The sequence below is a fragment of the Sphaerulina musiva genome (assembly GCF_000320565.1).
Source record: "Sphaerulina musiva SO2202 unplaced genomic scaffold SEPMUscaffold_1, whole genome shotgun sequence".
In the NCBI taxonomy this organism is placed as follows: Eukaryota; Fungi; Ascomycota; class Dothideomycetes; order Mycosphaerellales; family Mycosphaerellaceae; genus Sphaerulina; species Sphaerulina musiva.
The window spans coordinates 2,859,172-2,882,304 of NW_016017383.1; the positions used below are offsets into that span (position 1 = coordinate 2,859,172).

The 23,133-nt window shown below is 54.5% G+C and overlaps 9 protein-coding genes across 9 annotated transcripts; 4 read left to right on the forward strand and 5 right to left on the reverse strand.

The window, feature by feature from the left end:
* Positions 1-213: 213 nt before the first annotated feature.
* Positions 214-3,118, forward strand: SEPMUDRAFT_129980 (uncharacterized protein). The gene is made up of 2 exons (XM_016902320.1): positions 214-891; positions 957-3,118. Exons 1-2 carry the CDS (start codon positions 310-312, stop codon positions 1,623-1,625), a joined length of 1,251 nt encoding a protein of 416 aa, XP_016765298.1. The 5' UTR covers positions 214-309; the 3' UTR covers positions 1,626-3,118.
* Positions 221-3,118, reverse strand: SEPMUDRAFT_122612 (uncharacterized protein). Its single transcript, XM_016901784.1, has 2 exons — positions 957-3,118; positions 221-891 (listed from the first exon to the last, which is right to left on the reverse strand). The coding sequence occupies exon 1, from the start codon at positions 3,107-3,109 to the stop codon at positions 2,330-2,332; it is 780 nt and encodes a 259-aa protein (XP_016765299.1). The 5' UTR covers positions 3,110-3,118; the 3' UTR covers positions 221-891; positions 957-2,329.
* A 1,477-nt stretch (positions 3,119-4,595) lies between these two features.
* Positions 4,596-6,167, forward strand: SEPMUDRAFT_35087 (alpha/beta-hydrolase; the record flags this gene model as incomplete). Its single annotated transcript, XM_016908596.1, has 6 exons — positions 4,596-4,805; positions 4,866-4,975; positions 5,052-5,066; positions 5,172-5,724; positions 5,794-5,892; positions 5,991-6,167. The coding sequence occupies 6 exons, from the start codon at positions 4,596-4,598 to the stop codon at positions 6,165-6,167; spliced, it is 1,164 nt and encodes a 387-aa protein (XP_016765300.1).
* On the reverse strand, positions 4,907-7,602 carry SEPMUDRAFT_146281 (C-3 sterol dehydrogenase/C-4 decarboxylase family protein). Its single transcript, XM_016903549.1, has 2 exons — positions 5,160-7,602; positions 4,907-5,054 (listed from the first exon to the last, which is right to left on the reverse strand). The coding sequence occupies exon 1, from the start codon at positions 7,571-7,573 to the stop codon at positions 6,416-6,418; it is 1,158 nt and encodes a 385-aa protein (XP_016765301.1). The 5' UTR covers positions 7,574-7,602; the 3' UTR covers positions 4,907-5,054; positions 5,160-6,415.
* Positions 7,603-8,313: 711 nt separating this feature from the next.
* On the reverse strand, positions 8,314-11,873 carry SEPMUDRAFT_146282 (uncharacterized protein). Its single transcript, XM_016903550.1, has 3 exons — positions 9,036-11,873; positions 8,867-8,979; positions 8,314-8,807 (listed from the first exon to the last, which is right to left on the reverse strand). Exons 1-3 carry the CDS (start codon positions 11,745-11,747, stop codon positions 8,762-8,764), a joined length of 2,871 nt encoding a protein of 956 aa, XP_016765302.1. The 5' UTR covers positions 11,748-11,873; the 3' UTR covers positions 8,314-8,761.
* Positions 11,874-12,626: 753 nt separating this feature from the next.
* Positions 12,627-14,134, reverse strand: SEPMUDRAFT_146285 (HIT-like protein). The gene is made up of 5 exons (XM_016903551.1): positions 13,917-14,134; positions 13,667-13,838; positions 13,469-13,513; positions 13,245-13,359; positions 12,627-13,194 (listed from the first exon to the last, which is right to left on the reverse strand). Exons 1-5 carry the CDS (start codon positions 14,085-14,087, stop codon positions 13,071-13,073), a joined length of 627 nt encoding a protein of 208 aa, XP_016765303.1. The 5' UTR covers positions 14,088-14,134; the 3' UTR covers positions 12,627-13,070.
* Positions 14,135-14,216: 82 nt separating this feature from the next.
* SEPMUDRAFT_146286 (ribosomal protein L2) lies at positions 14,217-15,581 on the reverse strand. The gene is made up of 2 exons (XM_016903552.1): positions 14,482-15,581; positions 14,217-14,426 (listed from the first exon to the last, which is right to left on the reverse strand). The coding sequence occupies exons 1-2, from the start codon at positions 15,511-15,513 to the stop codon at positions 14,328-14,330; spliced, it is 1,131 nt and encodes a 376-aa protein (XP_016765304.1). The 5' UTR covers positions 15,514-15,581; the 3' UTR covers positions 14,217-14,327.
* Positions 15,582-16,076: 495 nt separating this feature from the next.
* Positions 16,077-18,891, forward strand: SEPMUDRAFT_146287 (A/B/D/E cyclin). The gene is made up of 4 exons (XM_016903553.1): positions 16,077-16,332; positions 16,416-16,534; positions 16,602-17,994; positions 18,044-18,891. Exons 2-4 carry the CDS (start codon positions 16,526-16,528, stop codon positions 18,103-18,105), a joined length of 1,464 nt encoding a protein of 487 aa, XP_016765305.1. The 5' UTR covers positions 16,077-16,332; positions 16,416-16,525; the 3' UTR covers positions 18,106-18,891.
* A 1,739-nt stretch (positions 18,892-20,630) lies between these two features.
* On the forward strand, positions 20,631-22,930 carry SEPMUDRAFT_146288 (uncharacterized protein). The gene is made up of 3 exons (XM_016903554.1): positions 20,631-21,283; positions 21,480-21,858; positions 21,917-22,930. The coding sequence occupies exons 1-3, from the start codon at positions 20,807-20,809 to the stop codon at positions 22,780-22,782; spliced, it is 1,722 nt and encodes a 573-aa protein (XP_016765306.1). The 5' UTR covers positions 20,631-20,806; the 3' UTR covers positions 22,783-22,930.
* The last annotated feature ends 203 nt before the right edge of the window (positions 22,931-23,133 follow it).

Consider the following 23,133-nt stretch of genomic DNA (forward strand, 5'->3'; position numbering starts at 1 on the left):
AATGATGGCACGCGACACTGGAAACGTGGGTTGCAGTCGTGCCTTCCCTTCCTGACGAGCGCGCTCTTTCCACCATCACCGTGACCGTCTGCGAGGCCTCCACTTCGGGCCAGACATGTAGGCATGGCATGCACATCATCCATCACGCTACCTGACCTTACATGTACCTGTATTGTCGGAGGCACTCACTCTCTGTTCATGTACCTGCCTGTCGTCGCCCACCTTGACTCCCTCCGCTCCGCCAGCACCTCTTCGCCTGTGTCTACCTAGTAGTGTTGCCACCAAGGGCTTGCTGCTGCTGCTGCTGACATGCCGCGACCCAAAGCACCGCCCACTCCGGCCTCCAGCACCGATATCAGAGCCAAGGACGGCTACCACGCTGGAGACGCGCTGAGTCTGCCTCCGACAGGCTACCAGGAGCACGATGATCGAACGACCACGAGCTCGACCACCCCGTCTGCCGCTGGCTCCGACTCATCGCACAGCTCATACCGTCCCACCTCGCCGCTCCATGTCGTCGGGCGCCAACGGATGGCGCCCGGTGGCGGATCCGTCATCAGCAAAGATGATTTCGCACTGCCGCCCCCACCGACGAGGTCTCGCAAGATCATACAGATGAAGCCCAAGGGCAGCGCACAAGAAGCGCCCTCGGCTGCCGAGGTATCGAAAGCGGCATCCGCAGGCGACACCAGGTCGGCTGCAAAGGCTGGCAGCAAGAGAAAGTCAGCCACTGCTGGCACCACAGCAGCTGGTCGCAAGATTGCCAGAAAGACCGCACATAGCCTGATCGAGCGGCGGAGGCGATCCAAAATGAACGAAGAATTCGGGGTTCTCAAGGAGATGATTCCGGCATGTCAAGGCCAAGAAATGCATAAGCTAGCCATCCTGCAGGTAAGGCGTGTGATGGAGACCTGGATCGTAGGCACAGGCTAATATAATCATGCACCTAAATCAAGGCGAGCATCGAGTACCTTCGTTACTTGGAGCAATGCGTGGCCGAATTGAAGACACAGACTACTACACCCAGGTCCAGACGTTCGGCACCGCCACCTCCAATACATCCACCGCGCGTGGAGACCATTGGTGACGATGATGGCGACGTGGACGAACCGATGGAGGACGACGTTCACGACGTGAGCCCCTTGACGCGGGCGACTGTCAGTAGTGTGGCGCGTTCCACTTCCATTGTGTCCCTGCCATCGCTTTCCCAGATGACCTCCACTTCTCCATCGATCTTCTCCGTGGGCGCAGGAAAACACCATTCCGTCTCTTCTGCTGCAAGCAGCTACTCACCGTACTTTCACTCGCCAGCATCAGAACTGCAATTCCATCATGCTGCACCACCACCACCACCAGCGTCATTCGGTAACAACACATTCGGCCTGGGAAGCCCCGCCCTGAAGCCGGTCGATTCGCACCTAAGACAAATCGCAGAAGGAGCGACCGAGCTTTCCGCAGACGCACAGCGACTCGCCGCTGCTCACGGTAGTCGCAGCGACCATGAGCTCGACCAGGAAGCGACTACTGCGCTTTTGATGCTGAACCACGATCGGCGCAATTGGCGCGAACCCGGGCCTACACGATCCGTCACGGGGATGAGTGTGCGAGACTTGCTGGGCAACTAAAAAAAGTGAACTGTTGTGATGCGTTGTGGTGAGCACGAGATGAATAGATGATCCGCGAGCAAATGGTCCTGGAGGTCAAGATGTCTTTTTACGATGAGGATGAGAGGAATGTTTGTAATGAAAAATTTCGTTATTCAGGTAGCCACAAACAACTGTACTTTCCATGTTCAGGATATCGACCTGGTAGAGAGAGAGTGGGTCGTGCCACACCTTTGCCGACACCACACACTACACCTCCACGAGTAAAATCCTCCAGTCAGAGAAATGATACCAGACGGGATGGTTTTCTCCTTTGGTTCGCTTCCAAGGCCTCCTAGCATTTGTGGAAGGGACACATGGTCATTCCTCGTAGCCGAGGTATGGATCGACGGTAGAACTCCCACTCTGCCGGTTTGCTCCTTCATACCTACCTGTCATCCCGTTCGTACCAAGTGCCATTTATAGAGCATCTCGTGGCTGCCGTGGTTGATGAGTCATGTGATAAAAGACTCTGGTCCATCACCTGCAGAATCCGACAAGGAGGCTGAACCGCGACTGCGGCGAGGACGGTCAGGACGGCGGAGTGAATCCTTCGTGCCAGAAACTTCACAGTGGTGGTGATTGCGCGGTGGAGTTCATCTATTATACCCCATCCCAAAGCCGATAGACAGTAGGGTTGCTTGAATTCCAGAGATGTCTCTGGTGGACAAAGCACAGGGCTTGCCTCACGATGCGAGCATACCACCTCGGCTGGCAAATCCAAACCCACCTCTGCCACTATTGTCGGGCCCTCGAGGCTGTCTCACGGGCTGATCTTCTTTCGGCGTGGTGTTACTCGATTCTCGCTTGTATATTTGTGGGGGAAGGTCAGGATCAAACAGCTGCTGGTTTCCCGCGGGCGTGGGCGTGGGCGAGGCCGACGGTTCCTTCGACGACTGCGGCTGGCCCCTGCGAGTACCATTCAGCTTTCCTCCCCGGGGAGGACGTCGACTGCTGTCACGAGCCTGAGAGTTGTCGCGCGAGCTCGAAGCCAAAGTCGGCTTGGAGGCTCCCATGATCCTCTCCCGTGCCTCTGCATATCGCTTCTGCTTCTCCTCACGCTCAATCTTCGCCCTACGTTGCCGTTCCTCAAAGTCCGCTTCCAGCTTCTTCCGCCGCTCCTCCTCACTGTCGTCATCCTCGTCGTCGTCGCCCCTTCGAGCGTTTGCTGGGGGCTTTCTGCTGAGAAGCGTGACGGGAACTTGGTAGTCCTGCTTCAATGGCACAACGCCTCGAGTCTCGAGCCAGTGGTGACGGGCGGGATTGTCGGCAGAGTCCCAGAGCTGCTTATTGTGCTCGATATGCTGCGCCTTGCGCGCGGCCTTGGTCAGCCGGGGAGCAGGGAGCGGTGCGCCTGGTGTTGTTCCTGTTGCTCCTGCAGGCGCCCCTTGGTGCGAGACGTGGTCGGCAACCTTTTCCCAATCGTCGTCGTCCCATGCATTCGGCACGCCGCCTCTACCGCTCATCTCGTGTCGAGTCGCACCGTTGTCGTTGACGTTGTTGGGCTCGACTCTTCGCTGTGTGGGCGTCGGGCGGCTGTCTTTCGCCATAGCTTATGTAAGGTACGTACCCTAACCTCACTTCCTCCGGGAACCCTGTCCCGTATTTCTCACAAGATGTCCTTGGCATCGAGCCAATCACGTGATTTTGACGTTGACAAGGCAGGAATTGAGGCATGCATCCATTGCGACCCGCCGCGCATTGCACCACTCGCCCAATCCAGCGTACAACGCGCCTTCTACCTCCTAGTTTGCGAACCGCCGTCATCTTGGCAAGAATCATGCTCATACGGAGGTACCTTATCTGAAATGAAGAATCTGACCCCGCAGGCAACATGGTAAGACGGCATACGTCGAGCCTCTCGGTCCAGCAGAGGTATTTGTGATCATAGCAGATACCTAGGTAGGTATGATAGTTGCAGTTCCCCCGCTACCTCCTACAACCGAACTCCATCAGCGTCGGAAAGGACCACTCGCGATACGGACATGTACAGTACAAGTCAGGCACCATGTCCATGTCAGGTAGGAGGAGGTCGAGACTCGGAGCACATGAGTGATTTTAAGCTTATCTGCTTAGAACCGTCTCCCGGCGCGTCCCCGGCTGGCTGGTTGCTGGCCTAGCAGGCTGGCACCACACACGTGGGACCACCACTTGCCACCACCAACCACTGTGAAAAAAACTGGGAGTCCGGGATCAGCCTCCCGTTCTGCGGGAATGCTGACATGATTGACATCACTGATATCCAAGTCCCGAGGCGGCTTCGAACTCTACTGCTACCTATACGTGTACGTGTGTCCTTAGCGAGTTCTACACATGTCCCTTCCAATCCACAGCAGACGCTGACATCCGCGCATCCTGCCTCCAGGAAGTGTGGCTGGGGCCTGTTCGCGGCTAATTTCTTTCTCTTTCCTGCACAAGCCTCACTTCATCCCCATTTGTCCGTCCTGGCCACTGTCCATGGACGACGAGCAGCCGTTCCCCCGTCACTGAACGCGAAGGTCAGCGTCATCATCATCATCGTCATCATCATCACCATGTTGATCCGAGCCTGCCAAGACCCCAACGATCATCTCTCAGGCTAGATTTGTCAACAAACTGGTTCCGCAACATAGCGCATCTCTGGGATGGGAGGGGGAAAGTCGAGAGTCTGGGCTCATTACAAACAACCCCCTGTACAGCATGCAGCCTGTCGTGCCCTGGCGCGCAACAGTTTTTGCTACATTTTTAGCATTGGAGATCATGAAAGCGATGATCATAGCCACATGTCCGAAGCACCCGAAGGATACGTGGTATGGTATGGTATACGTGCAGGTAGTGAGTGATTCAGATCATCAGTATCTTATATATAAAGACCTGCGAGAGTCCTCATATCCGGGTCAGTCTCACTTCAACTCCCATCGTCCCAGGCATCTCATCTCCTCCTCTTCTCCGAGTATACATATATATATCACTATGAAATCTTTCATTGCCGCCGCCGCCCTGGCGACGCTTGCGAGCGTCGCAGAGGCCAAAAAATGCCAGAATATCACCGTTCCCGTGACGATTGAAGCGCGTCTGGGAATGTTCGGTGACCTCGCACCACAGAACGACATCGATATCACCAACTTCATCCTCAACCTGGCCCAGCAAGGCAAGAACTTTACGGAAGCTTCGTTGAAGGGCGTAAGTATATCATTTCGAAGTATAGCGGGAAATCACTCTCAACTCACGATTCCGATATAGTACAATACTGTCAAGGGCAGCTACCACCTCGCTACCACATACTGCGCCCCAGACAACGGAGCTCCCAATGTGGTCCAGGTTCTCACCCACGGCATTGGCTTTGACCGCAGGTATGCATATATATACATACCTATATATCCGAGACAGAGTGTGATCAACGGAGCCATATACTGACACGTTTGACAGCTACTGGGACGCTCCGTAAGTACATGGAACAAAATTCCCCAGGCCCAATATCTGAGCTCGAAGCCTCTTGTGACGATTTTTCATCATAAAACAACATTGTTCACTGACCTTTTTTTCCAGATACAACAACTACAACTACAGCTACGTCAACCAAGCCGTGGACCACTACGGCTATGCCACTCTGAGCCACGACCGTCTGGGCATCGGCATGTCGTCCAAGGGAGACGCCGTCAACGAGATCCAAGTGCTCCTCGAAGTCGCAGCCCTCAAGGCCCTCACGGACAAGTTGCGAGCGGGCACGATTCCCGGCGCAGCCAAGTTCGCCAAAGTGCTTCATGTCGGCCACTCGTTCGGTTCGGTGCAATCTTACGTGCTCAGTGCGCAATACCCCAGCATTTCCGATGGTCTGGGTCTGACCGGCTTCGCTCAAAATGGCTCTTTCCTCTCGCAATTCTTGCTCGGAGGCAACTTCCGCGGAGCCCAAGTCTACCCGCAGTTTGCAACTCTGCCTCGCGGTTATCTCGCTCCTGCTTCGGAGCAAGGCGTGCACATCAACTTCTTCTCTCCCCACGAGTTCGACCCGGCCATTCTTCCATTCGCATACGCTACCGGCCAGCCTGTGACGATGGGTGAGCTGCTCACCATTGGAGGTGCTGCTGCCGCTCCAAACATGGTAAGACAACGAAATTTCCCGAGTTCTACCTTAGGGAACCGAATTGCTGACTTTGGTTGACCCTTCTAGATCAAGGCACCAGTCCACATCATCACTGGCGAACGTGACGTGCCCTTCTGTGGTGGAAATTGCCTTGCAGCTCCCACCGGCTTCTCTAGCATCCCTGAGGTATGTTTTTTCCATTCCGACTCTCTGAAGTTGTTGAAACGAAAAAACCTTTTTCTTTTCACATTGTGCATTTGCTCACCCGTCTTGATGATATTTAGACATCCAAAGCCATGTTCAAGAACGCGAGCCCCTTCAAGGTGTCCATCATTCCCCGCGCCGGTCACGGCCTCAACCTAGAGTATTCCGCTCCGCAAACGTACAAGACGATTCTCGACTTCTTTGTCGAGAATGGTGTTGGTCCTGCTAAGGGGTACCGTTCATCTCGGCGCAATTAGAGAGGCGAAGAAAAATGTGGTAACAATCCAGTAGGACCCTGTAGGAATTTACGATAGACATGAGGTGTGAGAGGAAATGTAATGTACGAATGACGTTCTCCCCAAAACAAGTCTGAAGTGAACCGAACAAAACCCCTGCGTGTGTGACTGTCATGCCCACAGGTTCATTCATATTAGTGCCATTTGGTGTATCTGGTGCAAACGGGGAGATATGGTGATGGTGATCCGATTTGAGGCGTGGCTACACGTCATTGTAGCTTCTTGCCTTTGAGTTCCTGCGGCTGGCCCACGACGACGCCTCGGTACAACGCATCTGCCACCCCTCGCCTGATCCCCTCCTGCAGACCCACGAGCGGAGCATATCCGAGCCGTTTCTTGGCTTTCTCGATGTTGTAGTACCTCGTCATGCACGTGTACCGCACTTGCTGCCTCGTCAAGTTGGGTTTCCCCAGCCGGAACAGAAAGAAGATCCATTCCATTAATGTGGCCAGAAACAAGCCGACGTCTTTGGACAGGATCCACACCTGTTCGGGTCGAGTCGTGTCCCCAGCGGCTGCCCAGCACATGCGTGCAAAATCGAAAAAGTACACTGGAGCATCGTTGGTGATGAAGAAGGCTTCGCCGTCGACTCTCTCGTGATCCAGGGGAGGAGCGAGTCCCTGGGCGTCTCGATCGGCAGTAGCAAGGAGAGCGGCAGTGGCGAGGTGGTGGGCATGCGCAACGTTGGTGACTTCAGTGAAGTCGAAGAGATTTTCGTTTGAGCCGATCTGGACTTTCGTCTGGCCCTTGTAGTAGGCGCTCAGGCCAGGCGGGAGGACCTGCACGTCGCCCTCGCCGAAAATGCCCGAAGGACGCATCGCAGCGGTGAGCAAATGGGGATACTGCGGAGAGCGGTTCGCAGCCAGGACGAGCAGCTCCGCCTCGGCCTTGGTCGTGGTGTAGTATTCGGGCTGCTGCTTGCCCATGATCAATGGATAAGTCTCGTCGGCATAGACCAGGTCGCTCTGCGTGTCGTGAATGACAGAGGCGGAGCTGGTGTAGACAAAAGCACGCACGCCCGTCTCTTGGGCGGCTCGCAGCAGGACTCTGGTGCCCTCCACATTGACCTTGCGCATGACCTCGCGGTTCTTGCTGGCAGTCATGACAGGACTGGCTGTGTGGATGACGGCGTCGAAGTGACCCGCGTCGAATAAGGGGCGCATTTGCTCGTAGTCGGTCAGGTCGCCCTGCTGGTAATCGACGGAGGCGATGGGTGCCGTGGGCGGTCTGAGATCGAGGACTGTGATGCGGTCGCAGGCATTGCGCTCCGCCAACATCTTGACAATGTGGTTGCCGAGAAAGCCTGCGCCGCCCGTCACCAGCACATGGCCCAGCGACCGCATTTTGGGCGCATTTGATCCAGCCATGTGTGGCAGTGGCAGTGGCAGTGGCAGTGGTAGTGGTGGTGGTGGTGGTGGTGGTGGTGGTGGTCGCGGTAGTAGTAACAGCCAGCAGTCGTAGGTAGAAAAGGTGTGCCCTACAGGCACATGTACCTTACAGCAGGTACCAGGTATAGTTTGATATAGGGTAAGCTCCGAGAGGCCCGTGCATTCGTTATTGAACTCGACAGCGCTAGAAGTAAGACTGAAGAGTAGGTATACCTAGTAATACCTACATGTATCTATAATGACATATCGCCCTGATGTTAAGACTCTCGTGTTCATCTTTCGGTAGGTGCTCCGAAAGGATTAATGTATGTTTGCAATTCGATATGAGCAGTGAGTTGTCCTGCTGACTCATCAACGGCGTTGTAGCAAAGTGAGTGGCCCATGGCCAGTTCGATCATGGCGCAGGTCAATGCTAACATATGTCAGGTGGTTAATGCGATTGACTAGAATGGCAATTCGTTGCCCTACAGCTGATCAATTCCCTTCGGGTAAGTCTTGTTCACATGGTCTCCGCATCGGACTGGCGCTAACTCAAAGTAGGGGCGTAGGTTGTAAGTACTGCTACAAAATCCACTACTGGTACACATGCTTATGGGATGAATAGCGAGTCCTGCCAACGTCGAAATCCTTTTGCCACGTTCTCCTTGTATTTTGCAGTACTAAAACGAGCCGGTGCTTCAATAGTCCCAATGCTTGTAGTCACTTTTTTCCCCTTGAAAATATGCCTGCAAACGCCACCGAGCCGGTGGCGCGCAAGGAGAGTGAAATTCTCTCTACTATCACACATTCTAATGGGCCTTCTACGAGAGAGACTATTCGCATGGGAACCCACTTCAGGTATTTATGAGTGACCGTGGGGACCGTGCATACAGCATTAGCGAGAGGAGGCACCGAGTGCAAAGAGTCCCAAGATTGAATGAGCTGAAAAGTGAGATTTGGTCAAAGCGCACATGCGCGCTGTTCGTTTCGCAGGCTGTCTATGCACATCGCAAGACTACCTATTTATGTATAGTCCATGCCAACGGTACTCGTAGTGTTGACACATGGCGATGACCAGATCACCACATTTCCTGGTCTCGTTCGTCGTCGTCAACGTCGTCGTCGTCGTCGTTCCACAAACCCGCTTGGGTGTCATATGCTTGGTTGGACTTTGGGTAGCCTAGGTAATCATTGGTGCTCGCCACTTTGTACCCGTGCAAAGAGCTGTTCCCATCTGAAGACCCATTAGCTCGGCCGTTTCCCCTAGAACCCTTCGACAAAGGTTGTCCGTACTCATCAGCAGAAGTTCTTCGGCCATTGCCCTGTTCTCGCTGCCCGTCGTGTACCACATCAAAGTCGGTACGCGCCTCAGAATGTGTGTGCTTGGCGTCTTGTCGTGCTTGTTCCTGAACGCATTCGGTTAGTCCTTGAGTCGGGCAATATATACCTACGCCTGACTCACTTCTTGCCACCTCTGATACTGATTGTACTCGGGAGGATGCTGCTGCTGTTGCTGCTGTTGTGGATATTGCTGTTGCTGTTGCTGTTGTGATGATGATGACGATGATGATGATGGCGGTGATTGTGATTGCGATTGTGGCTGCTTCTGCTGCTGCTGCTGTTGCTCTCTCTGCTGAGCCGTTCTTTGAGCCGGAATTTGCATCTGAGGATGCATCATTTGCACCTTGGCAAGGTAGGAGTACATGAAATTGGACAACAGCACCTGGCTGTACAGAGCTCTTCTTGGATTCGCGAGCTTGATGTGTGCCATTCTGTAGATGGCCCGTTCCTCAAGAATACTGAACCGTGTCCAGTTGTAATCAATATCAGGCTTCAAAACCCTCGACGGAGGCTCCGGGGAGTGATGCCGATCTCCTTTCTTTTTCTTCTCCTTCACATCTCCGTCAGAGGTCTTCTTCTTGTTGCCGAAGATGGCGGACAGCAAGCCCGAGTCTTTCTCCCTGTGACTTTTGCTGGACTCTCCCTTTTTGCCATCTTTCTTCCGTTCATCATCCAGCTTAATGTCTTCTCGACTGAGCACAATGCTCTCTCTGCCTCGTGCAGGCACAGTTCCATCAATGGAGTTTTGAAGCACATCCAACCTGGCCTTGTCTGCAGAGGCTTTGGAAAGCTTGTTGGACTTGGACGACTTGGTAGACTCAGCACCACCACTGCCATCGTCCTTGGTCTTATCATCGCTGCCTAGTATCCACTTCCAGCTACTCTTCCGGGAGCCATCCTTTTTCTCGGCTTTTTTCTCGTCGAACGTGGGGATCATCGTGAGCGTGGCGGTGCCCATGCTGCCACTGCCCGGAAGGGGCGATGGATTTGATGAAAGATCGTCGAGTTTCGTCGACGAAGCATTTGAACGTCCAGATGCTGGGCGCATATGTGCTCCCCCTCGTTGAAATTGGCGAGGAACTTCGTGTGATGATTTTCGCTCTGGGATAGACTGGACCACATTGCTGGCGGGAACCTTGGAGCCGTCGGCTAGAGTTTCTACAATTTGTGGTAGTGGATTCTTGTTGTCGTAGCCTGGTAACTGGGCAGTAGTTCGTCCTTGAGACGCTATACGAGACTGAAACTGCTTTGGCGGTTGCGATGCGGGCGGCTGCGGTACCGTATGTTCCTCATACTCATAGCGTTCGGGCTCGTTCCTTGATGAGATGCTACTCCTGCTAGCTTCTTCGTTGGAAAGGCTTTCAGAAGACTGCGATTGGCCATACTGATTTGTGCGATCATGTCTCGGTCTCGACTGACCAATCTGGGAATCTTTGGGAGGTGGTATAGGCTCTGTCCTGACTCGAGAAAGTCCAGGTGTGGGCTCTCGGTCTTCAGTGTGCACTGTCGTCGAGGACTGTGATCCATGACCATCTCCCTCCTGATCAGGATGCCGATGCGCCGCACGCTTCGAGAAAGGCACTCTTTCGCCCTTCTTGAGACTACCTCTTCGATACGTCGTCCTGGTCGATCGCTTGAGCGTCCCCATAGCTGGCGGAAGAATAGGCATATCTTCATTTGGGGGCACTTCTGCACCGGAGTCCAATGACCGTCTCTGAGTCTCTAGGCTCATGCGACGCATCAGGTGAGTCGGATCATTGACCAGTTCCTCCAGATCTTGTAGATTAGCTACGGTGGTCTGTCCTTCCACTTGCATGCCTTTTGATCGTTTTCTCTCCAAGCGTTCTGCACCATCCTGATAATTTCCCCTCGTGTCAATCGAATGAGAGAGCATACTCTTCTTTCGACGCAGGCTGCTAGCAGCAGAGCCCGAACGCGATAGATTATCTGGCGCCAGGCTATTCTCATCACCAGATCTCCGACGTATTCGATCCACCCGATCTTCAATGAAGGTCCTGAATTCCTTAGGAGCCAATTCCGGGTGCAGCCGAGCAGGCACCCAGAACAGTTTCGACGGGTCGTCCTCATCACCGTCGCTGGGCGGCGCGACGCTGGAAATACTGCTGACACCCCCAAAGGAGGGCAGATCCGGGTCCGCAGTGTCGACATTCATGGACATGCGCCTAATCGCCTGAAGGTTGCTGAGCTCCTGTGCTACTGCCGCTGGACTCGATTCGTAGTCAATGTCGTTGAGCGGGAACTGCTGCACAGCGGTGTCGGTGCTGGACTGCCTGCTGAGAAGGGGAGGAGATGTTGGAGAACTCTCAGCACCACGTGAGCCTATTCGCTGTAGCGATGTGGGCGAGTTTTGTCCATGACTGTCGTCGTTGCCATGATGCTCCGACAGATTGCTACTAGTAAGACTCTGGTTGCTCTGCGCGCGAGCCAGTGGTGTCGTTGCCAGCGAGTCGTCCGAGATCACAGAGGCATTGCTAGCACTGTTGATGAGTGCGCCATGCCTGCGCTGCCGACGTGCCTCGAAGCTTTCACGCTCACTTGGACTGTTGATATAGCTCAGCGGCCGCACCGCGTGCCGCTCGTTCATGCTGGCTGCAGCAGCTGTGGACGGCGTTTCCTCGTACCACGAATGGATGGTCTCGGTTACGTGGTGGGTGTCATCGGAGATACTCAATTGCGGCGAGTGGCGGGACGGTGAGGACAGCGCAGCGAGGGCAGTGTTGCTGCTGTTGCTGCTGCTGGCGGCGTTGTTCTTGCGGGCGCGGTACAGACGCTCGAGCTCTGCCTGTCGTTGTCGCTGCTGCACTTCTGCCATGGCTTGCCAGGAATGCTGACTCGCTGCACGGTCGTTCCAGCAGCAGCATTCCCCCAGCTCTACCACTACTGCGCTGTGCTGTGTTCGGCAAAGGAGACGGAGACGGAGGATGAGTAGGAGGAGGAGTAGGAGGAGGAGGAGGAGGAGGAGGAGGAGGAGGAGAAGGAGTGAGGGTCGGAGGTAGTGGCGGCGGTGGTAGAGGTGGTGGTGGTAGAGGTGGTGGTGGTGATTGTGGTGGTGGTGGTGGTGATGTTCAGGTCACACATCACTCCGGTCCGGTCATTTCTCACTGGGAAGGGCGGTCGTGCTTTCATGCATTATTCATGCACGAGTGAGCGAGCAAGCGATCAAATATGATACCCGGTACTAAGGGTACTTTTACTTGACGCTTACCTAGGCCACGGCCACCTTTGTGCCTAACTTAGTCGTGTTTTTAGTTGTACCAGGTACCTCGAAGTCGAATTAAGCGGACGGCTCCTCTCTCTCTCTCTCTTTCTCCCCCTCTTCATGTATCTTCTACCTATCCGCCTTCAATACATCCAGCCAGAAGAATATATCTGAACTTCATCGCTGAACAAGTGTACATTCATTCACTACTTCGCACTCCATACGCACGCTCGCACACACGCACGTGAGGAGGTGTACATAAACGCAGCGCGAGTCACGTCCTCATCTCACCGCACCAGCGACATAGATGCAGATACACAACCACCCAAAGCCAGCTCAATTCATGTACAACAGGATCGGTGAGAGCCTCTATACTGAGGTCCGTCTGAGTTCTACTTGGTCAACGTCCTGAGAGGCAATTTCAAGCGTGAAATCAGTCCACATCATTTAAGCTAGCTCTATACATTGATTCCAAGTCCATGTAGGGACGTGAGGAGCTCATCTTCACGTGTTCGAAATTTCATTTAAAACTTCAAAGTATTGCCAGATGGCAATATGCTATAGACCATCCCAGTGCTCAAAGCCGTAGGACAAGCTTGGGATAAGCGCGAGTGTGTTGGAGTCGGCGTTTCACATGCACTAGCGAGGAAGGATCTTGCAGACCATAGCTTGCTTTCTGTCGAAACGTGGCTATCATTGAGTGGCGGAGTCTTCTTCAGACTTCTTGTATTTTGCGGTAAGCTTGACTCGATACTCGATCACACATCGGATAACGCTTCCGAAAGACAAGGCTGTGGCCATTGATATCAAATTAGCTGTTGCCAGAGTATGGAGACGCCTCCAGTGATATAGCTGGGTCGGGGCGCTTCATAAGGGTCAGATAGCGAGGTGCATAGACCAGTGTGGAACATGGCGCCCATTGCGTGAGTCCCAATATCAAAGCTTGGAAGTCTTGCTGCCGATTTCCACCTCCGTTTTGATAGCATCCCGCAGTCTGTTCGCGAGTTCTCTTGCCTCGTCGTCGTCTAGATCTTCCCGAGAGCCCCGCCCAAACATTTTCCTTCATATCGGTCAGCTAACGTTCCCATTGTGCATAATCACCACTCGTACCATGATTTGAGCGCGCTGTCAGTTCTGCCACTATGCTGCGCTTCCTGCCGACCTTCTTGATAGCGCGGGATGAGATGGAAATGAATGTGCGGCACGACTTGCGCTGCACGTTCTCCTGTTGTCAGATGGCGTCAGTTGCGTTTGTAAACGGGTTGTAAGAGTTTGGCAGTAGGGCCCTCAAGAGAATGTCGGGCTATCCCTTGCCCTTCAAATCATCTTCCTACCGTTATTCTGCACCACGTTCCAGTCCTCAATGCCTGTCACCTTGCCTGAAAAATTGCAGATCAAAGGGTCAGCAAGTATCTCTGATGATGCGGACTTGTTCCAGCGACGCTTGGTTGACCAGCTCAGCGTCGGAGTGAAAAGCGAGCTTAGCAAGACAACGAGAACAGGAAATGCCATCGATCGGTCACTCCACCTACAAAGAGCCCTGCTGATGATGGGCAACCACTCGCCGAGGGCTCGGGATGTATCGCGCGCCTCCTCGGCAGCCCGTCGTGCCACCCAGGTATCGTTCGTTTTGCTTGCTGGGAGGTCCCCTAGTGTTCGGTAATGCCTTCGAGTTGTGAGCAGAATATGCCCAGGGGAAATGGGCTATAAAAGTGACAGATTGACGGTAAGCAGGCATCTCTAAAAAGGAGACTGAAAGGGCTTCCAGGTGCTATAACTGACCATAATGTCGAGAAACGCGAGCACCAGCGGCGCGGAGAGGATGAGATGGCACTGTGGGTCAACGCGCTCCGGATCTGGAGACTGAGGCACGTCCGAGCTTTCTGGCGGATACGCAGAACTGATGCGACAGAAAGCGCAAGGAGTCGGATACAGTTCTTCTATGGCAGACATGGTGGTTGTGGACCAATGTTTCAATGACTGACTGACAGCACGGACACAATCAATGAAGGTATGAAGTCGAGATGTCGGAGCCCATCAAGCCGAGGCCGCGGGATTCGGAGGCAGAACCCACAAAAAGGCAATATGAGAATAGGTACCAGGTGTGACTACATGTACAAGAAGATGGCATTTCGATTTGTGACTTGATGGACATGGAATGCCTGAGATGTTTTCTGTGACATATGCTTCCCGCTATTTCTTCGCTCTTCGCTTTCCTTGATTGCGTGGTCTTTCCACTACAACATGCTGGTTCGGATTGCGCTTCTTGCGCGTCTTGTAACCTCCTTTCGCCTACGATACGCGTTAGCATACTGCTACTCGCACATGAGATGGAAATATGACTCACCGGCGTGCCCCAGATGGACACAGGGTGCACATTTCCCTTGCTCTTACCGCGCCCTCCTCCATGAGGATGATCCACTGCATTCATGGCTACACCACGAACCGTGGGTCTGATGTTAAGCCACCTGCTCCGGCCAGCCTTGCCGAGTTGTGTGAAGTGGTGGTGTGGATTGCTCGCCACTCCAATGGTAGCACATGCATCTTTGCTCACTTTTCGCACCTCGCCGCTCTGCAATCTGACAGTCACGTCAATGACCTTCTTGCCCCGTTCTTCTTTTGCAATCACCGTCGCATATGTGCCAGCACTGCGGCAAAACACTGCGCCCTTCTCTGGAGTCGAGCCAACGCAGTAGACCTGTGTTCCAAGTGGCACCATGTGCATAGGCAAGCAATTGCCACGGAATGCTGTTCTTGCAGCAAGAATACCCGGATCGATCACGCCGCCCATGCTTGCCAAAAGCTCTTTCGGTATGCCTGCTCGGAACGACTCCACGGTGTCGCCAGCTCGCATGCCTTCTGCGGCAATAATGTAGCTTTTGACCTTGGTCTTGACGTTCTCCACCAGTGCCAAATGGGCAGACCTGTTGGGGTCATACTCGATTCGTTCCACCAGATGCGTTCCAGGCTCGGCGCGCACGTAGTCCACAGTGCGGATCCTCCTCCGGTGACCGCCACCACGATGCCGCACGGTCACACGACCAGAGTTGTTGCGCCCGCCTTTGCCATGACCAAGCTTCGTGAAGGTCAACTTGCGCAATGGCTTGCCCTTCCAGAGATGGTCGTTTATAGGGCGACGCAAGTGTCGCTGACCGGGAGTGCGAGGCTTGTATGTCTTGAGCTGGAACGCAACCTTGTTGCGCATCGGCATTGGTGCAGTCGGAGGCGTGAAGGCGGTGACATCTTGCGTGTTGATGGCAGCAGCGGCGGCGGCGGTGTCTTTGATGGGCTTTTGGACCGCAGTGGCATAGGTCCGGCGCACGGTAGAGAGGAGAGAGCGGCAGTGTGAGCAGACCGCGCGCGTCCGTGGCTGCAGCATGATCCTCTGACAGCCCGCGTAGTGACAGTCTTCGTCCAGACGAACGACAACAAGAATGGATGTTTCGCAATACTCAACCGCAGAGGCAGCACGATCAAACCAGGCCCAGGATAGGATGCAGGCCAGGGCCGGAGCAGCAGCGCGCGCCAAGCACAAAGCACGGGAGCCTCCACGTCAGCTGACCGGGCTCAGTTGTCCCTCGCAACGACCGCACACAGCGAGACCAGAGCCTGATCAGACGTTGCGATGCCGCAGCCCGCAGTCTGCACTCACTAGAGAAAGCATTGCAAGTAAGCATCGCGGCGAATAGGAGCCATCCCACTGCATCTACTACTCGCACGGTGCGACAGCAGAGGTATATTGTATTGTGTGTTGTTTGAAATTTGCCCCCCGGACACCGGAACAACAACAACAACAACATTGGGACGCGACTGCGGCAAGCCGACATCAAAGCTCAGCCAGCTTGCTCCACTACATCGAAACGCGAGCTTTCTCTTTCTCGCCTCGCGTCTTGACATTCACCCACCACCACACCACCACCATCACCACCACCCTCCACCCTCCACCCTCCCCTCTGGTCTGGTCCACCCTCGACGCATCAGCAGCAGCAGCAGCGACATCACCGCACGCAGCACGGCACGTCTCCGGCCACCGTCGGCGTCGCATCTTCACTACAGCATACAGCGAGCGCATAGCAGCATCGCCATCTTCACGACTTTCCAGCATTCCAACCTGCATACCCCCGACGAGTATACTGGCCGCGAGCAGGACTCTAACTGCTGCTGCCGATCGGGCCTCCTCTACTTGCTAATCCCGCTGGTGAGCCGTCCATCGCGTCCTGCACTGGCGGCGGTGTTTCGCCCAGTCAACACGGCTTGCTGACATAAGCTTTCGATATACAGCAACACGTTCAGCACGTCCCAAACACCAAACTTGCACCAACACGCACCTTTGCGTTCACCTTCGACGCGAGAATACGCGTGTCCTCGCCATACTTAACGATCCCTTTACAATGCCACCCGTGAGTACTATTGTGCACATTACCGCGGCCAACCATTCGCAAACACGCTGACATCATTCCTCTCCAGGCCCGTACTGCCAGGCGGACGGTCACGGACGAGAATGCCGAGAATGCCGGGACGACACGTCTGACGCGTGCCAAAGCTGCTGCCCTCGACCATGCTGGTGCTGGTGACCCACCCAAGAAGGCATTGACTACCAAGCGCACTACTACTGTCTCCACTACTGGCACTCTGGGCGCTCGCAAGCGGACTGCTCTGGGCGACGTCAGCAATGTTGCGAAGAAGGAACTGGTCGACAATGGCGATGCGAAAAAGGAAACTCTCTCGAAAGGTACTTTATCGAAGGCTGTGAAGCCTGCTGGCATTCAAAAACCTGTTGGGCGCACTAGCTCGACGCGTCCTGTCCTCGGTGCGAGACCCGCCAATGCCTCCTCAGAACTCAAGCGACCCGCAAGCGGCTCTGGTATCCAAACTGGCCATGCCATCAAGAAGAGAAACACGTCGACCTCCAAACCCAAGCGTGTCGCCGTTGAGGAGGACGAAGATGAGGACGCGGAGAACGTGCCACCGCCGAAGAATGGCGCAAGTGCTGACAGTATCAAGAAGACTAGCCCGAAGCCGGCTGTCACAGAGCCTGTTGATTTGGAAGAGCACGAAGAGGAGAAGTCGTTGGAAGAGCTCATCAAGGAGGCCGAAGATCTTGACACGGAGGATCTCGGTGACCCACTCATGGTTGCCGAGTACGTCCACGAGATCTTTGACTACATGCGCGAAGCGGAGATTTCGACGATGGCCAATCCCGATTACATGGACAACCAAGGCGAGCTGGAGTGGAAGATGCGCGGCATCCTCGTAGACTGGCTCCTGGAGGTCCACGCGCGTTTCAGGCTGCTGCCGGAGACTCTGTTCCTTGCTGTCAACATCATCGATCGTTTTCTCTCCTGCAAGGTCGTCCATCTCGATCGCCTCCAGCTGGTGGGAGTGACGGCGATGTTCATTGCCTCCAAGTACGAAGAGGTCTTGTCACCACACGTCCAAAATTTCGTCCATGTCGCCGACGATGGCTTCAAGGATACTGAGATATTGTCTGCTGAGCGCTTTGTTCTGGCCACGCTCGACTACGACCTCTCGTATCCAAACCCCATGAACTTTCTCCGGCGTATCTCCAAAGCCGACAACTACGACATCCAGACTCGGACTTTAGGCAAGTACTTGTTGGAGATTGCTTGTCTCGACCACCGATTTCTCAAGTACCCACCATCGCAGGTGGCTGCGGCGGCTATGTACCTCGCACGCCTGGCTCTCGATCGTGGCGAATGGGATGCCACTCTGGCGAAGTATGCAGGCTACACCGAGGGTGACATTCGGCCGGTCTTCAAGCTGATGGTTGACTACCTATATGCCCCTGTTATGCACGAGGCATTCTTCCGCAAGTATGCTAGTAAGAAGTTTCTGAAAGGTAAGTCGGTCTGATCAACTATGACCATCCAATCGCTAACTGTTCACAGCATCCATTGTGCTTCGACAATGGGCGAAGAAGTGGGGGCCAACGTATCTAGATGGCTTTTGACGCACACTCCAGTAGTGGCAAGGCACCTCGGTCGTGGACGTCCCCAGACTATCGCTGACGTTCACAGTACGTGAGCATTTTGTCATGGAGTCGACCGGGGTCCGTCGCTCCCTCGACTTTGGCCGTGACACCCTCTAACCTGGACCTGTCCATGATGGAAAGACTTAGAGATGGTGCACTCGAGGATGCATCAGCAGGGCTCCTCTGCAAATTTGGAATATGTACGGCGTTACTATGGTGGGCACAGCCTTATCGCTACGACTGAAGTTCTGCTATGATTGCGTATCAATATGCCGATACGGGATTGTCGAATGGCATAGATCGCGCATGGAGTCATTTGGATCGGGCGTCTGGTTTTTTCTGCTTGTTTGTTTTTCAGACGCCTGGTATTCGGGGCGCATACAGGCGCCCGCGCAACGATGTGTGTTTTCATGACCAGGACATCTGTGCGGATGATGGTCATCAGATGCGGTAGCGAAGGGATTCGGGTTAGCATAAACACACGGGGTGGAATTTTCTTAATGCACGCCGCCGACGATGCAGTCTCGCTTGCATTGTCATTTTCGAATCTCGTAAGCACATGTACCGCCAGTGCAACCTGAAGCGTACCTAAGGTATGTACCTAGGTAGCATGCTTACCCTGACGTGCCGGTCTCACTGTTGGAAAGGGAATCCACTTTCACGGCAGGAGCGACCATTTTCACAATGGACAGCATCAGGCAAGAGTACGCTACTAGGTACCTGTAGGTAGGTAGGTAGGTAGGTAGGTAGCAACAATGTGTGATTGGGAGAGTACCAGGTACGTAGGTACCTAAGGTTACCGTAGGTAGGTAAGGTAGGCATCGTTATTCCCGAGGCTGGGCACGGTATGGAATGTATACCTTATGCATTAAATATGCACATATATAATGCATATACCTTATGCTAGAACCTAGCATATCCACTGTAGGGTCTAGCGAAATCATGAATACCTTACCTAGGTAGGTACTGTAGGTACCTACCTGGTACTAGGGCTAAGCTGAATCCCGAGTGAAACTTGGTACCTAGGGTCTGGTCTTTAGCAGGTCTCGCAATAATCAGTTCAACGCTCCTGTCTCGGGACTGATGTCGGTAGGTATATACATGTAGTGTACCTAAGTAGTAGATGCGGACCCTAACATGGATCCAGGTGCCAGTAGCATAGGTAGGTAAGGTAGGTATTATTATTGGAATGTCTACAGATACATAAGGTGTACCTAAGGTACCTATGTAAAGGTCAGGTACAGATACCTAGGTAGGTACAGGCAAGGTAGTTAATTACGGGCAGGTATCTTCTGTGCCGCAGGAAAACCTTCATGGCATATTCGGCCGCGAATCGTCCCGACCGGCGTGGGACTCGGACTCTTTACCTGACCTGCCGTTGCGCTCTGTTGAGCATGTTTGAGCGGCGGGCTGCTACATCCACAAGGTACTACTCTCTATGGCCTCCCTGTCGCGGGAGCGTCAGCGATTGAACCATGGCGCTCGAAGCGCCATATGCGAACCAAGTTGTGTGTGTGTGTGTGTGTGTGTGTGTGTGTTAGGAGGTACAAGCATTTGATCCTCCTCCGGCCCAGTACAAGTCAGAGAGGGAGGGGTAACAATATATTTCGCGGCAAACCCGTCATCATCGACGTTGAGGAAGGCCGACGTGGCAGTCGAATCACATCATCTGGGTGGCGGCAGCAAATCAAGCTGAGGTCTGCTGCCGGCTTCCGTGTGCACTGGTGGAGCAAAATGTGGCAGGCGCAGATAGCCCAAGTCCCGTCTCGAGCAGTCCAGTGTGCAGCTGATTAATGATGACTCTAAGGTGTGCAGAGAGATAAGCGAGACAGGGGTCTGTGAGCTCGTGGGCAGACATGGATGGAGCCTCATCGACAAGGTTGTGCTCGAGGCAGGAGCCAGCGCTAGAGACCCGGGCTCCACTGCGTGCTGCTTCTGGAACTTGAACCGAGCAGAAGCGAAGCGAAGCGAAGCGAAGCGGCGCGGAGAGAGAGAGAGACGGGAGAGACGGGAGATTGGTACGGTAGTGGCACCTCCTAGTGGTGGTGGTGGTTCTGCTGCTGCTGATGATAACCTAATGACAGTGGTGAATTGTAAAGGACTGGAACATAGATACATCTAAAGGACATCGACTGGAACATACATATAATAAATACCTGACAGTCCCTGGATGAAGCGGGAAGTACAGTAGGTCAGGTAGGGTCAGGGTCAGGTAGGCTGTAGCGAAGAGCCAAGGCCGAGGTGCGGCTCCGTGTATACTTGGTACAGGCCAGCAGAAACGGGCTCGAAAGGTGACAGGTCGCGCGCGGCATTATTATTATTACCTACCCTTACCACCCTGTCCACCACACGCACTCAAGGGTTCGGCTCGCCATGCATTAGTGCTGTGGACACTAGCCCGCTCTCGGACAAGAACCTATCGCCCGCGCTATGAGGAAGTGTGACGCCGAGTGGTATATGCTGCAGGCAGGACGGACGGACGGACGGACGAGCACTGCACCATCGTCGTCGTCGCCCGTCTCGTTGTCGTCGTCGCCGTCGTCGTCGTCCTCGCCGTCGTTCTCGTCTCCGCCCTCGCCGTCGCTCTCGCCCTCGCCCCTTCGAAGTTACGCCCGCCGTCTGCCCGCTGCCACGGGCGAGCTGCGCAGATTCCAAACCGCACTGTAGTTAGACACCCATAATGCAGCATCACCAGCACTCGCGCCAGCACCAGCCGCAGCCGCAGCCGAGCATGGAGAGCCATCCACCAGAAGCTCCGCTAAACTTGCCCCCCATACAATACGCCGGACTGCAGGCGACATCGTCGTATGGCAGTCAAATGCCTCCTCAGCAACAGCAACAGCAACAGCAACAGCAACAGCAGCAGCAGCAGCAGCAGCAACAGCAACAACAGCAACAACAGCAACAGCAACAGCAACAGCAACAGCAACAGCATGCGCCGCCGCCTCCATACCCACCGCAGCAGTATCAGCAATACCGCCCGCCGGCACCCATGCCCTCGAATGTTGCGACCGCCGGGCAGAACGCCGTGATGCGCTTCCCGCTGCCTCCACAACCTGCGCTTGATGCACGTCAGATGTCGGGAGGACGACATAAAAAGGAGATCAAGAGGCGGACCAAGACGGGCTGTTTGACATGTCGCAAGCGACGGATCAAGGTGAGTGCGACGCGTGCGCCATGTGTTGGGGGTTCTGGCGAAATGCGAGGTCGTCGCGTCTGCGGCGGGCTGCGCCCATAAGCGAGGACCTAAAAAAACAAGCGACACCTTGTTCCATCACGAACCGCTTCCGACAACTCGATCCCTTCCATACCTCCTACCTGTACCTGTACTAACCGTCTGCTCTCAACCACAGTGTGACGAGGGCGTGCCTACGTGTCGCAACTGTCAGAAATCCAAACGCGAATGTCTGGGATACGATCCCATCTTCAAACAACAACCCAGCCCGGCCAACATCCAGCCTGCGCCCAGCATCCACCCTCAAACACCCTCTGCCTCCGCCTCGGCCCCCCCCAATTATCATCCATCCGGCCAATACGGTCCACCACATGCCTACCCAGGCACAGGAGGCACATTCATGCAGGCTGCTGGACTGCCGCGCGCTGAGCACGCTCACTTCGACTCTCACTACGGCAACGGCCCTTCCCTAGACCCTGCGCTGTCGAGTGGCGACCAGCCGCATCACATGGCGCACCTCAACAACTACCCGAATGCGCTGCAGCCCACGCGGACAGGTAAGCGTTGATCCCGCTCATACCTACTCCACCGCTTGTGTCTCTGACGGTCTTGCAGTGCGAGCGATTCGCGTCGACGATCTCTTTTCGCTCAACGACATACCCCCGCGATACAACCTGCGCGAAGCGCCTCCGCCCGTGACATCGGCCAGCCAACAGGAACTGGAGACGTTTTTCAAGTACCACTATGCCATTGGTCTCGATCGGCTGTTTGAGACCACCTGGTACTCGCAGCATGGCCTAGCACAGCTGCATCGCGATGCAGTTCTTCAGGATTTCGTGCTGCAATGTGTCGAGCAATTCCAAGCCCGAGAAGATGCAAATGGGAAGCACATGCAGTCCTTGGAAGCGCGCCTGGTCTGGCTACTTGCAATCATGCCTCGCAGCTCTCTACGCATGGCAAATGGTGCAGCGAATGACCATGTCCTGCAGGAATTACTCTTTCGTCTTGACGTGATTGAGAATCTCCTGACCGGACAATACCTTGATCCCAGCCGAGTCAGCCCTGCACCACCGCACCAGCCCTCAATGCAGCCGGGTACCGACAACTCAGCTGTAAATCAGAAATTTAACGAACGCGCTTTCTGGCATCATCTCGCGAGATTCGTGGCAATGCGCGACGACAGCCCGCACGTGCAAAGAGAAATCGACGACGTCCTCGTCACGCTGCGAAATCTTCTTCATATGCTAGAGAATCGGGATGTGCTCTACTCCCTAGCGGTGGCGCGGCATATCGGAGGTCGAATGCCAGACTGGCGCCCACAGGGACAGCTCGTGGCCTCTTCGGATGACCCGAATGATCCCGTGAGCAAATTGAGGGTAGCTCAACAGTTTATTGAATCTGAAGACCAAAGAGGTACGACGCAAGTGATTCAGAGATTATGCTCCATGGCGATTCGCGCTTGGGGCTTGCAGAAGCAATAAGTTTCGTTGCTCCTTTTACTTCATGTCCATACTTTACTTCTCGGCTTTGCGTGCTGCACGGATGGTAGGTACATTTACCTGTACCTAAGGTAGGCACGACGGGTCACGAGTTATTCGTTCCGTGCTCGCCATTTCACAGTAAGGCCACAATGCACACCAGACCCTGTGCGGGCATAGTCTCAATTGCGCCTTGTTTACCATATTGTTTATTCGCCAACATCATCACCACCATCATCATCATCATCATCGTCGTCGTCGTCGTCGTCTCTGGCAGTGACTGCGCAAGAGTAAAAGTACAGCTGCGATGAAATTTTACACCGCAGCAGACTTCCACTACAGGGTACAACGATC